This window comes from Bemisia tabaci, chromosome 4 (assembly GCF_918797505.1).
Source record: "Bemisia tabaci chromosome 4, PGI_BMITA_v3".
Lineage (NCBI taxonomy): Eukaryota > Metazoa > Arthropoda > Insecta > Hemiptera > Aleyrodidae > Bemisia > Bemisia tabaci.
Genome location: NC_092796.1, coordinates 42586519 through 42601034, shown reverse-complemented (window position 1 = coordinate 42601034; position 14516 = coordinate 42586519). Strand labels below are relative to the sequence as shown.

The 14516-nt window shown below is 38.5% G+C and overlaps 1 protein-coding gene across 4 annotated transcripts in view; it reads left to right on the top strand.

Annotated features, from left to right (window-relative positions):
* Fife (regulating synaptic membrane exocytosis protein fife) overlaps positions 1 to 14516 on the top strand; it is a 362382-nt gene that overhangs the window by 321068 nt on the left and 26798 nt on the right. For all 4 annotated transcript variants that reach the window (XM_019046280.2, XM_072299892.1, XM_072299891.1 and 1 more), the window contains 6 exons: positions 236 to 373; positions 961 to 1042; positions 4900 to 5123; positions 6325 to 6449; positions 7281 to 7476; positions 10527 to 10585. In XM_019046280.2, the coding sequence (XP_018901825.2) occupies positions 236 to 373; positions 961 to 1042; positions 4900 to 5123; positions 6325 to 6449; positions 7281 to 7476; positions 10527 to 10585 (824 nt within the window). The remainder of the gene's footprint in view (positions 1 to 235; positions 374 to 960; positions 1043 to 4899; positions 5124 to 6324; positions 6450 to 7280; positions 7477 to 10526; positions 10586 to 14516) is intronic.

Sequence of the window (14516 nt, the reverse complement as noted above, 5' to 3'; positions counted from 1 at the left end):
TTTGAGAAAAAAAAACAACCGAAATGTGCCTCTAGGCGTAGTTAATTAGTTTTTTTTTCACAAATTTTAAGTGAAACTAGTTTTTGGCAAGATGTGTGTAATATCTTGATGTTTGTTTACATCCGAAGTCGATTAACCTGAAAGCTCAGTCGCCTACTTCCGTTCGTGATGATAAATACAATTTTCAGATTTCTCTCTTATCCTCATCATGTTGCTCCTTCTATTTGTTGTGTAGGCCTTCCCGCTCAACTGCCGCGTCGGGCCTCGGCGTACGACGTCTACCAGGCCGGGGGCATAATGGGCCGCATGGACCCTGAGCGACGCCGATCATCTTTCAGAGTTCCCACAGCCGTCGAGGCCGAAGAACTTGCAAGTAAGTACTATCAATTTTTGACATCTTTAGTTCGTAAAATTCTATTTTATTTACAATCCAAGGCTCCGGATAGTGAAATTGCACGAAATTGTATCTCTTTTTCGCTGCCGTCACATCGATCATCGTGTGACATTCAGTGCTCCTTTCATTCCAGCGGTAATGCAACAAGGGCTACAGAGAAATCGAACCCGTTGTATCAGTTTCACATTAGTGATGATTCTTGCAAGTTAGTAGAGTCCACGTTCAATAAGTTCACGCACCTCTGGACTGCGACAGACGATCGTCTCACGTCACTTTTACATGTACAGGAAATGCAAGAAGGAGGAGAGTCACACAATACGTAACCAAGGCGTAAAAATGTCTCTGCATGCGTGAGTTTTGCTGAGGAGTTTCCAACTGGCTAGCCGCTAATACCCGCATGACACTACAAGTTTATTGCACGATACGTAATCAATCAAAGGCTTTTTGTTTTGGACTAGTTTTACGAGAGGCAATTAACACTGACGACTGATGTATGCGAGTGAAATTATCTCGAAGTGCTTTTTTCCGTGTAGTCTCACAATTAATTCTCGCATATTTTTTTTCAGATGCCGCCCATATGCAATCAACAGATCCCTCTAGTTTAGGTCTAGACGAAGAAAGGAAAACCCGGAGAAGGGGATCTCAGCTGTAAGTTGATAAACAGTTTTATTTGACACGGAATGTAACAATTAATGATATCATTTTAAATTCAAGAGCGTATTGTTTCAATTTTGGTCGGCATTTTTCAGATTATGCCCGAACATAACAATTGCTAATTTTTTCCTCTTTGTGTCAGGCCATCAGGGTTCATTTTAGGGGTGGACATTTTTTTTAAACGATTTTTCTTAATTTAATTAGATTGACAGTAACAATACAACAACGCAAGTATTTTAAAGCCTATAATATTTAAGTATCTGGCAGAACAGCAATCACGTTCACGCTGTAAGTTTATGACCTTGGCAGTTAATAATTTTAGTCTTTCAGCTGTGTAGGCTGGTGGAAATGAAGGTTTTTAGTCACCATTCATCTGTGACAAAATGCAATATCCACTAGTTGAACAGCTCTCTAAACGACTGCTGAAACAAAGAGAGCCCATCACAACGGATCCAACACCAAGCACCGAGCCACGAAGCAACGAGGTTATCTCACGACCTTCGAAAAGTCATAAAAATAGTTTTTGAATTGAATTTTGATGCTTCACATAGATACAGTGAGTCGTAAATAATTTACAACAGGATAGCACTCCGACACTGTATACGCTTGTTGCGAATTATGCTCTCTGAATGGAGATGTAGTTAAAGAGGAGGAGTTAAATGGAGAGGAGTTGAATGGAGAGGAGTTGAAAAGGAAAATTTTTCCCCGCTTTATTATTCCACCACCGGAACTACTGTAATTTAAAGTTAGTAAGTAAGTGAAGTGGCGAGATGAAATTGAAACAATTACTTGCAGAGGAATTGTGGATAGAAATATCCACACAAAGTTCTGCACGAACCAATTTTCCAATGATCATTCCTTTGAATGAAATTTAGCTTTAAACTGAATGGTAGCCCAGGGTTTACGTGCATTCCGAAGAGGCGTAAAAACAACCACCGTTATAGATATCCTGTATATTGAAGATCTCGTAGTCTTTTACTCTCGTTGTTGTGCATCTAACCAAGTGTTTGACTTACAGCGCGCAGAGCCCTATGCAAACACGAGATTTTTTGCCTTCGCTTTCCACTTGAATGTTCTCCAAACTTGGTCTATTGATTACTCATACTTTCTTCCTGCTTCCTTTCTCAAATCAGACCTCCAAAAATTTTTGGGGGGCGCCAGGGGAATGCAAGTCAAAACCTTTGAACTTCGATATCTTTCGAACAAAAAATGATAGCGAGGTCCGGTTTTGACAGAAAATCGTCTAAAATTGCATACCTTAAGTCTTTCATGGTTCTAAACCTAAAACAAGTTGGTTTTTGCAATCGCTAGCGATAGCAATATTCGTCATGGGAACTTTAGCTTCTGGGATATGAAAATTTTAAGGTACAGTTCGTTTGCAGTATCTTCAGAATTGAAGGGGCTATGTAATTTTGTGTCAACATCTCTTTTTTAACATTTTTAATTTTTTTTTCTTTGCATACAAGAAAGCTGTTATTTACCAATTATTTATTTTCGTTGGATTATACATGGTTTTCGGAAGTTAACGCATTTAACTTTCAGTTTCGCTTTTTCGGCGTAAAGTATGATATTTTTACTCTACACATATGCCCGAATACGCATCATAAGTGACCTATGTGCCTCCTAAGTTGCCATTTTTTCATTCAAATAGATGTAACTGAAATGTTTGATGTGCACTATACTACTTTCATGTCATTGCTTTATTTATTTTTTGAAAAAAGAAAATACCATAATTAATTTGGGCGAACAGAGAAAATATACATCAATATTTGGGTCAACATCTCCCTGATTATATAACGGATGAATATATTAGTATTTCTGTATCAAAAAACTTAGCTTTTGTCTTCAGAGATACACTGATTCTAGTCCAAGGCAATTTGTTTTATTGAAAAGACAAAAAAACAAAAAAAAAAAAAAAAAAAAAAAAAAAACAACTGAAATGTTAGACATACTATTTTCATGTCTTTCTATTTGTATCAATAGGTACATCTTGCTTAACTTACGAACGTTGAATGCAAATAAACTTTATTGAAAAAAAAAAAATAACGTCATTAATTTGGGGAAACATGTGGCTAATTATATGAAGGAGGTATATTCCAGTATTTTTGTTTAACATATTAACTCACGAGAAAATGTTTGTACATTTATCATCTAGTATTAATTATTTTTTGATGATTGGTCTAAAACATTCAATACAACCATTAAAAATTAACTCCCATCGCCGGGTATCGAACTCCCGATCACCTATTGCCCGCACCTTACCAAAAAAATGGGGCGCCTCAGTCAACTAGGCTATCACGAACCGCGGCACGTCGAGTAAAAATAGCATTTAAAAGACTCGGACGATGGGCGGGACTTATCACAAGAGTTGTCCTTGAGCGATTCGCGTCTTCGTAGCCTCTGAGATATGAGAAAAAGAGCTAACTGCCTTTCTCTGTGAGACATTGTTTGCCTATGCTATCATGTGTCTCGAGTTTCATCCCAGAATGCATTCGCGATCGCGGCAGTAAGCTGAGGCAATATTTCTGTATTCATGGAATAAATCAATCAGTCGAGTTCCAATTTTGGCTCATATATCCGTAACGGGTCCTCCAGAGCAGTTTTCCACCTTGCACAATAGTTATAATTTCTTTATTTCTATTTGTAAAATTTGAGGTGGGATAATGGCGGCTTCTCAAGAGCAACGAGGTAGGCGATCTTTTGCACCAACGAACAGAAAACTGATGGCGAAAAATAACCAATGAAAACCTCCCAAAAAAAAGAATTTGCCCAAAAACGGAACTTCGTGGATCTGCGCAGATTTACCAGTCAGACACGACATCTCAAGGTGGAAAAAAACTCGCTGAAAGCGAATTTTAGCAATCAACACAACTTGACGTAGAGACATGATTGGCTAAAAAATACAACGGTTTTTGATACATCGGAAAATCAACCAAAAATCGAACACTGGGCGAAACGCTCAAGGTCGCAGAGGTATAGGGAATCCCATAGCGAAAGCAACGGAACGATTCTAATATCATGGGGAACTCCGTTCCCATGACAATAATCATTTTTAAGTTAACTTATGCGCATTTTTTAGTTTTTGAGTCGAAAAAACCTGTTTTAAACAAAGAACTCAGAAAGATCTCAATTTTTTTCATCAGAACCAGAACCAGTTTTTTAATTTTTCATCTTTACATAAGGTTCTTTTCTGCAAGTATTTTAAGACTACGGAATTAATTTCCGCAGTGCTGTCATTACCCGGAATCAATTCCGACTTTCGAAACTTTTCAAACAATCGGAACCACTCCCGGAATCTTCGGAATTTGTTGGAGTTTTCACAGAATACGCAGAAAGAACGCTGACTTTGCGAGTATAAATATTAAAGCCTAACAGAGCGGAGCGGCGTGCTGCCAGCGCGAGGCTCACTGGCGCCTACAAACCTAAGTGGATACTTCAAGCATTGTGCAATGCGTGAAGTATCCACTTAGGTTTGTAGGCGCCAGTGCGCGTTCCGCGCTGTGCGTGAAGTATCCCTGTTAGGTTTGTAGGCGCCAGTGCGCGTTCCACGCTGTGCGTGAAGTATCCCTGTTAGGTTTGTAGGCGCCAGTGCGCGTTCCGCGTTGGCAGCATGCCGCACCGCTCTGTGTGACATAAATTACCGGAAAAAACAGGTGCGCGGACAAAAAATCGTTGACGAAATGTCCTATAACCAGTTTGACGGATCCTCTATTGAACTGGACAATCTTCCGATCTAGATTCGGGCGTATTTCAGAATTTTTTCCCTGAAATTTCGACAAATTCGGATATTTTTTCGGAACTTAATTTGCACTGAATTTGCACTGAGTTTGCGGTGTATTCTGATGTTTTAGGCCGGATCTGGCGGCGATCAAGGCTGGTCTTCCGCAGGCGCTGAGCCGCTCCTCGAACCCGGCGCGGTCCTCGGGGCCGGACGAGGAGGCGATCCGGCGGCAGGCCTCTGTTTCCGCGGCGGAGGACATCAAAATTGTGATACATGACGTAGACTGTGATCAACGCTCCAATTCCAAACGGCGGCTCGTCCTCAGGCGCGATCCCGCCGACCATACGCGCAGGAGTAAGTCACCTCTTTTATTCTCAATCTCCAGGGTTGCCGTCGATTTTGAAAACCGAGAAAATCAGGAAATACCTGGGAATTGGTGGGGAAAGTCAGGGAATTTCTGATAAATCTACTAATAACTACACGGAAAAAATTAAAGTGCTGATTTAAAAATTCAATCGCCGAAAAAAGTGACTGCAACGTCTCAACGTAGATTTTACATTTAAAAAATGCTAATTTAACCACGAAAGTGATCAAAGTAGCATTTTTGTTTTTGTAAAATCAACGTTGAAACATTGCAGTCGCTTTTTTTTGCAATTGATATGTTAAATTAGCAGTTTAATATTTTCCGTGTAGGACATATCACTGATCCTCCAACTGTTTGCCCTTATTTCTGGTCATTTTGCAAAGCTTACCATCTTTTAACCAGTTACTGAATGCCTTTTTCTATATTTGGACCACGTTTACCAGAAAGGAACTAAGCTACATCAGTCATTGCCAAATATAACTGTGCAATTTAATTTTTATCAAGAGAAAGTTGGCGCGTATTGCTTTGAAAATGTTAAAAAATTTGCTTGTATTATGCAGAAAATTCACTGAAATTTGCACAAAAATCCGCACAACCGTTTTCATATAAAAAATTAAATTGCCCAATTAAATGTGGCAATAGCTCCTAGTTGGAATAGTGTCGTTCCTTTCTGCTTAACGCGGTCCAATTTAATATCTAAACAAGGAAATTTTGTCCAATTTCCAACGAAAGTCTGCGTATTTAAAGAGATAAAAAAGTATGTGTAAATTTTGATTCGAAGGTCAGGAAAAGTCAGTAAAACGCAGGGAATTAGAAAACTATGGAGTCAAAGAAAAACAAAGAAGTCAGGGAATTTGAATTTGAAGAAATTATGGCAGCCCTGATTTCTTTGTTTTTCCTGTTCACAGTGATTGCAAGTAGCGCAGTGCATTAAAAATATTGAAATAAAATTGCGATTTAATGCAATAAAATTCCAAATTTTGTACCATGAAATTGGTTTTTAATTGCAGTATTTTTACAACATGTGGTCCCGATTTCTAACTGTCAATAAGTTGTATCCGAAAAAAGGCAATTTGCAATATTGCTCATACAGGAGTGTTGTTGATGCCATTATCTCATGTTCGTTCTGTTGTGCCCTTGTTTCCTTTGGATCTTACACGCCTCGAATGTTTGACACTGTTTATTTTGCAGCTCGAGGCTTTGGAATGCGAGTGGTAGGTGGTAAGATGGGGTCCGACGGAAGACTGTTCGCATACATCGTGTGGACGGTACCCGGTGGTCCGGCAGAAAAAGCAGGATTACAACAAGGAGACAAGGTAAAATCATCCGTCATTCTTTGTTTTCCATTCTTATGAGCACAGTGCTTTTTGTAATTTTATACTGATTTCTAAACATGCAAGACGTACCATTGCTCTATTTTAATGAAGGTATGAATAAACCGCTTTACCTACTTCAGAAAAATGATTCCAGACGCAAGTTTTATGTCTTTTATTTCATGTTTTATTATTTTATCCACCTTCCCCCTCCCCATTAATGTCATCAATAAAGAACTACGCACCTAATACCGCCCACCCCTTTTTTCGAGATTGGCACACATCACAATTCGATTTTAAGAGCTCAGCGTGCTCGGGAAGTCGTATGTAGAACGGAGGGAGGGTATGGATTCGATCGACATGAACCGATCGTTAAATATAAATGTGAACCCGTCGACCTGATACGATCTACAAAATTCGATCAATTCAATGGGTTTGTCGATCGATTCACGGGTCTGTCGATCGAGTCACGGTTTTGTCAGTCGATTCACGAATGTGTTGGTTGATTCACAGCTATCGATCGAATCACGTCGATCAGTTCACGTTTTTATTTTTTGATCGATTCATGTCGATCGGTTTACGTCGACCGATTAACAGTATTTTTCGATCGATCCATGTCGATCGAATACATACCCTTCGTGCAAAACATCATCTAAGATAATATCGGAATTCAGCCGGCATCAAATTTCTCAATATTGTATGCGTAGTATTTCAAATAATATCGAAATTTTTCGGCGCCAAATTCCATGATATGGTGTGCGTAATATTTCGAAAAGACCCGTAAATATTTCGGTTCTTATCGGCTGTTAGTTACCATGGGTGATTTTCGTGCAGGTTCTGGAGTGGAACAACGTGGCGCTGACAGACCGGAGTTTCGAGGAGGTGTGCGCCGTGATGGACCGGACGGGGGACGTGGTGGAGCTCCTCGTGGAGCACGGCGCCGACCTCCGCATGTGCGACCTCCTCGACGAGCCCATGCCCGCCTCCCAACGGAAGAACTCCGGATACAACATGCAGGGACTCACTCTAGGTAAGTCCAAAACACTCATACTTCTTCAGAAGACTAGTTCCTATTTGTTGAATGTTCGACTCCGGTAACATAGTATTCTTCCGTTCACGCGAAAATTTTGCGCAAGACCAATTTACACAGGTCAGTCATTCCCGAAGATGAGTTTTGGAACTCTACTGCACAGTGACGTAGAATTGGCTGTCTGCGATGTATTTCCTGTGGGAGCAGCCAATGTGACGTCACATTGACTGTGGCCGAGTCACGGCCGGGCGGGGGAGTGGATTTCAAAAAGGTGTACAATGACTGACTTGTGTAGATTGGTCTTGATTTTGTGTTACTTTAGGAAGTAAAACACGAAGTAACACAAATTATTGGTTAATTTTTTGTGTGTTAGTTTCCCCTGTGTCAAATCGACTTTGTGTTGAAAATCTTTGACCTCGTTAAAAATTAGTCGCCAGCCGCCGGGATCGAACCTGGTTCGCAACGGCGGTAAAGGCCTAGATACACACGGTGATTAATCGCCACGATTGAAAGACAAAAGCCAATGGAGAGCCTTGATTTCGATTTATGGACGTCAATGGATCGAAATCAAGGCTCTCCATTGGCTTTCGTCTTTTACTCGCGGCGACTAATCGCCGTACATATCTAGGCCTTAATCTACTGCTATATCCGAGCGCTTATGGACGTTTTTTCGCGCGCTTTCACATCGCGGGACCAATCAGAAAATGGACTATCCAGCTCCATAATGGTTCGTTGTACGGCGAACCCAAAATTCATAGTCCCGTGGATAGTCCATTTTTTGATTGACCAGTCACCTCTCTGCGTAAGACGGGAATGCGAGTACCCGCTTTTATTCTAGGTTATCTTACCTCGTTCCATTCAGAGTCCCTTTACAGCATAGAGTACATAGAGTTGTAATGTAAATGGGAGAGCTGGCGCCATGTTCTGCTCGACGAGTTCCGCGCCCGGTGTGCGCCGAGCTTATGTCACTTTTTCGATACATGTTCAATCCAAAATGGTGGTGTGGAAAACGTAGTAATTAGAGTCCCTTTATACTAAAAGTTAAGACAATGATAATTCATTTCTGATTAGTCACCATATTTTAGGCCTCCACAGCGTCACAAGCGGGAATAAAGCTTACATTTTCACCAATTGCAAAGATTATAATCTGGAATGGACCGAGGAATTACGGGTTCGACAAGGAACAAACATAATAAGAGAAGGAACGGAGATAGGAATTTGAGAATGAGCCGATCAAAGATTACGAAAAACGTTCAGTTAGTGTAATCTTTATTCCCGTTTGTGACTCCATGAGGGGTGTTGCCTTAACTCTCAGTATAAAGGGACTCTATTAGTAATTCCTATCTTATTTAATTCCATTGGATGGCCGGGTCCCTGTGTATCGAAGACAATCGATTATCGAAAAAGTGACCCGGCGTCTTACAGGAATCTCGGAATTCGGTACCTGGAAAAGTGCCTAAAAGTGGCGCCAGCTTTTCCACTTACATTACGACTCTATGTACTCCATGCTTTACAGGTAGAGTTGAGACAAGTGGGCTCATGAATGTCGCAAACGGTGAAGGTCTATCTCGGGCGAAGTCTTCGACCTGATCTAGGGCTGAGACGGCACTTAGAAATAGCGCGCAATTCAAGCGTCACAACTCCAAACACAAACAGAGGATCCCGACCCGCGCCCCAGCTCGTGCTCTAGGGAGGATGTAAACAAGGAAGTTAGTTTGAGCGTCAGCCCTTTGTCAGCTCGCACTCTGACTTTTCCTAATGTTCCGTCGCTCGCTTGCCAATCCTGCGCCATCTGTCCAACTCGTGGCAGCGTAACTGCTCCGCTCAAATCCCAGGACAAATTGGACCGCGTTAAACAGAAAGGAACCAAGCCACATCAGCTATTGCCAAATTTAATTGGGCACTTTAATTTTTTACATGAAAACGGTTGTGTGGATTTTCGTGCAAATTTTAGTGAAAATTCTCCGTGGTGCGAAGCAAATTCCTTAAAATTTTCAAAGAAATCCGAACAACCGTTCTCTCGTAAAAAATTTAATTGCCCAGATAAACTTGGCAATCGCTGATGTGGCTTGGTTCCTCTCTCTTAAACTCTGTCTAATTGACGGTACATTATGTTCTGGACGAATCTGTGTTGATAAATGTGAAAACTAAGGGTCCACAGAAAAAAGAGCGCGAGGTTGATGGATGATATGAACATTTAGAATTAATTGTGTTAGTACCCTCATAAATTGTGACACAAAATCTAAAAGTGGTGTCGGAAAAAAAGAGTTCAGAAAATACCACAATTTGCGTTTATTAACATGCAAAATTTTACTTATAAATGTGCGATATACCTACAGACATCGCGCAACTTCCTAATAAATTCTGAGAACATTACTTGTTTTTGAAGAGAAGGAACGAAACTCATGACTTTTTAACCTGTTAGCAGTACTTTCATTTAACTCTCCGTCATTGAATAATTGTCGCGCAAAAATACAAATTCCGGATACTCAAACCATCAATTTTCCTACATAGGTGGACTGAGATTTTTTCTCTCAAGTAGAAGAGAGTTTAGAGCTAACTACGCTCTATTGTTCGCTTAGCATAAGATCATTGCTTGCTATCAACGAAGATCGCGAGTAAAGAGAATACAAGGCGTGGAGGCAACTATACATGCTCAAAAGATATCTGTGTTGCATATACGTAAACTTGAGGGCGTTTTGTATTTCATTGAACTAAAGCACTACCCAGTTACATTTCTTTGTTGCAAACAAGGTTCATATTAGGCAATGATACATTTATTAAATGCGAAGAAACATGTTTTTACTCAGGTGAGGTTTCTTTAATTCAATATGATTATTTCGTTATTATTGACAAGTTTGCTTTTGGTCGGAATTAAAAGACTCCATTCGAATGAAAAATAAAATAATTTGAGTCGTAGAGAATTTTCTCTGTTTAATTTGACACTTTCAGAGCTTTTTTCATGTACGCCTAAAAGTCAAGTGAGATTTAAAGTAGGTTGAAACTGGTTTCGGCGCGACTGAAATGGTGGTGAATTGCTTTGCTTTCAGAAAACGAAGCCGACAAATCACTGGCCTCCCCGACGCGACGGAAGTTACCAAAAACCCCGGTATAGAAATCCTACAATTGTTTTCTCTTTTTATTACAGCTGTCTCATGTATATTCACTGTTGAAGCATTTGTTACTTGAGGTGTTTTCCAGTAGTTAGTTTGTGTTGTATTGTCACGGATCATAGATTTTTATGTGCAGTTTTGACTTTTGGTTCAGTTGTATCATTGTAATGCCATTGTTACTTATTTCATTGAGTATTATTCTTATCAGTAGGCGTTATTTATTGTTATCATGATTTTTTATTCATTTGTGTATGTTTTCGTACCACTGCTAGCTGAAACCTATTGAACAGGGTGGCCACAGTCAGGGGTAAACAAGGCAAGTCAGTATAAAAATATGGGTCAGGGAAAACAAGAGAGATTCATGGAAAAGAGGAAAATCACCCAAAAGTCAGGGACAAATTTCGTTGACGGAAAAGCCGATTTTTCTCATGTGTTTCATATTAACTCCTAATCGGAGGAGAAAATTCGGAAAGTTTAATATTTTTATCTTTTCATTTGGTGTTTGAAGCCAGCGACTGTCTCAATATCGGCAAGAGACACCTTAGAAAAGTCAGGATATTACAATTTAAAATTTCTATGGCCACCCTGATTGAAATTCGGTGTTCAAACGAGCCTAACAAAAAGTTAAAATTGGATGACAGAGCTCTGGTCATTTATTCCTCCGGTGCAAATAAAGTGATACCTTACTTTTAAGACCGGCCTAAGTTTTTTGGCGTAAAATATGTGGCAAACATTTTAAGGGCGAAACTCTGAATTTAGCAATGTGCTATTTTTTTGGAACGATAACCTGGATATCTATAACGTGATTTGAACTTTCAGGATATTCTCTTTGAGTCAGTTTTTGCGGAGCGTGGCTCAAGGATTCATTTTAGTTGCTCATGGTTCTTTCTTCTCTTAGCTAAAATTTTTAATCTATTAGCTTTGCGGCTTGCTATTTATAGTGAGAAACAGTCCTAATTAAAATTAAAGTGAAACGAGAGGAATCAGAATTTAAAAGACACATATTGCGTAACTCAAAGCATTTAAACAGAAGAACCAATTATCTTCACCAGTACTCAAACCATCAACCCTCTTTTGAGAACAGTCGCAGTTTTTGTGTCATGAAAATTATACTATACCTCCTCTGTAGGAAAGAAAGAGGATTCAAGGCGTCGCAATGTTTTTACGAAGACAAATCATTAAATGCAAGTCTGCCTTTCTCCCCTCTTCAAAGTAGGTGAAAAAAATGGTGGTTCCCAGCACTCAATTTTTTATTTTCGAGTTTGAATTTTGATGCACTGCGCCCGGCTTCAGAAAATGCACATTGCGTGGCTTGCTTCAGCAACAAGCAATCAGAATTACAAATCAAAGTACAAATCATTAAAAGTATTGTAACAGAGGAAAGAACGGCTGAGCACTGGATAAATCGGGGAAAAATCATGTTGACGTGATTAAATCGGTAGGAGTGAACTTTTTTCATCGTAAATGAAAAGTATGGTGAATTTAACCCTGCTAAGGAGGAACGTCATATGACTGCTCAATATGGTTGACGTAAATGTTACCCGCATAAAACGTTCAATGTTGAAATTATATTTTGCCATTTACTCTTCAAATATACTAGAAAGTAGACACATTACTGAAGTTTTAAGAAACAATATTCTCAATTGTCAAAAAAATATTGTTCTATCAAAAATTTGACAATATTCAAATTTGTGTACGGCATTCTTCATTCGCACGACGAAATGTGCTCTTGAGGGTATTTATACATTTTTTGCTGTGCAGAATCTCCCCAAAAGTTTTGCAGTAACATTTTGCACGAAATGCTCTAGGTCCGTTACTTCAGTTGAAGTAGAATTTCGAAATCGGAAATTCATAAAAGACCAGGCTGCATCTAGAAAAAACGAATTTATCCTATTTAATGAAATTGATATCATGGTGGGTGCAAATCTCATTTTACTTATTCACACTTTCAAGGAACTGTTGAATGAAAGCATATGGATCAGCTTTTAGTCTCCTTTCATACTGACATATCCAATTTTCAGTGGTTCTTTTTTTGTTTATTTCATTGCAATTCGAATTTTATTCTTTTAAGCTGCTTGAAGTTAATCGCCTGCTTCGTTTGAATCAGTGTTTTGTAATTGTTGGAATATTCTAGAATTTGCAGGGAAGTAGAGCCATCTACCGACTTTTTACTAGCTTTAAGTTTCTTTGAGTTTTTTCAATTTCTATTTTTTGTACCTTATTTTTTCTATCAAATACTTTCATTTTTCCATCACTCTTTATTGGTTGACTTAAAACCGTTAGGTACACTTTTTAACTTTTCCTTCCGAAAGACAAATAACATTTCAGTAAAGCGGCTGATTTTATGAGAAAATGTGATTTTATATTTTTTCGCGTGCTTTTTACTAAGCTGACAGTCGCATTAAGTTTCGTAACTCAGACGTCAACATACGAAACTAACGACCTCTAATCCACAGCCACATACCAATTAACCACCTAAAGACTTCGAACTTACAAAGATGGCTTTGATCATATTCATGACAATCTTTTGTTTCTTTTTTCATGATTTAAGGTGTTAGCCATGCTATCCGTAATTTTTATGTGAACTTTCAGGGTACTTTTTAAGCAAAACGTTACTAGCATTTTGTAATCATTGCATTTTATCGTCGAAAAGCTCCTTTAAGTACCAATTTACCTGATTGTACTTGCCTAAACTAAAGTGAACCTTCAATAATTTTAGAAAGATAAATACTTTTATCATTTGTTGACTGTGTTTAAAAATAAAAACTTACACTAATTCAGTTAATTTTGTTTCTTTTGATTCATTTTTTTTCAATGTCCCAATCCTGAACTCCCTGCGAATTTTATTTTTTTACACGCGTATATGATGAGTTGAACACGAATTGTTGGTTTATTATTTTTTTTAATCCAAAGCTGAGACACGAAACCATGTTTTCGTCTGTGCAAATCACACCGACCACACAGACGCATGAATTCAGTATCAAGTCCTAATTTTTCAAGAAAGCTCTATCGGAATTTTCCAATTCAAATGGTTACCTCGCTGTTTATATCGTTTTTTGATAACTTAAGCAACTTATTCCTTACTTTCTGAGGTTACATCTTTTGTTTTTTTAAATGAAACTTTATTTCTGTATCCATCATATTACCGATTTTCTTATAAAAACTTACCAGGTTCGGGCTGGTTCATTTAATCTTTACGAAGAAGAACTCACTCAATTTTCTAGAACAGGAAAAGTTACGCCTGATATTACAGTGGAGAGTTTGATTACAAAATAATTTATCCCTGTTATAACCTGATATAAGTTCTTGTATAAAATCTGAAGCTATACTTCAGTCAGATTTTATTAATGGTAATACGCAAAGTTCATTTAATGCTTTCTTCTAGAATAGCAATTTTAAGAAAAAATGTTTATTCACTCGTGTGACAATACCTGTCCCACAATGTTTATCAGAAGCGCAATGTTTCCAAAACTGGTTCTGCTAAGTAAACTCACTATCCCATATAGTTTTTCTGTGTGTGCTATTCCATTCAATGACGACAGACTTTAATTTCATGCCGAAGAACTTTCAGCCACAGAACGGAATCCTCCCCTTTTTTTCTCTGGCTTTTAATGTACACGATTCGTGTCCTACTTTGCTTCAAAATTCCGAATTTCCTTGTTGGAATAATAAGACTTCCAAATTTTTGAAATGTAGTGTTAAGGAACATTATTGTAAAAAGCTAAGAGAGATAGGAAATCTGTATTATTAATATCAAATTTTATCTCCACCGTATTTTTACAACGAAAATATTTAAATATTTTCATACTATATTATCACTGTTACCTATGGTTTAATTTTATTGGTTCTTCCATGAGTATCTATCTTTTCATGGAAATTTGTATGTGAAAATTCCAAGACATCATTTGTGTTTCTCCGTCATATAAG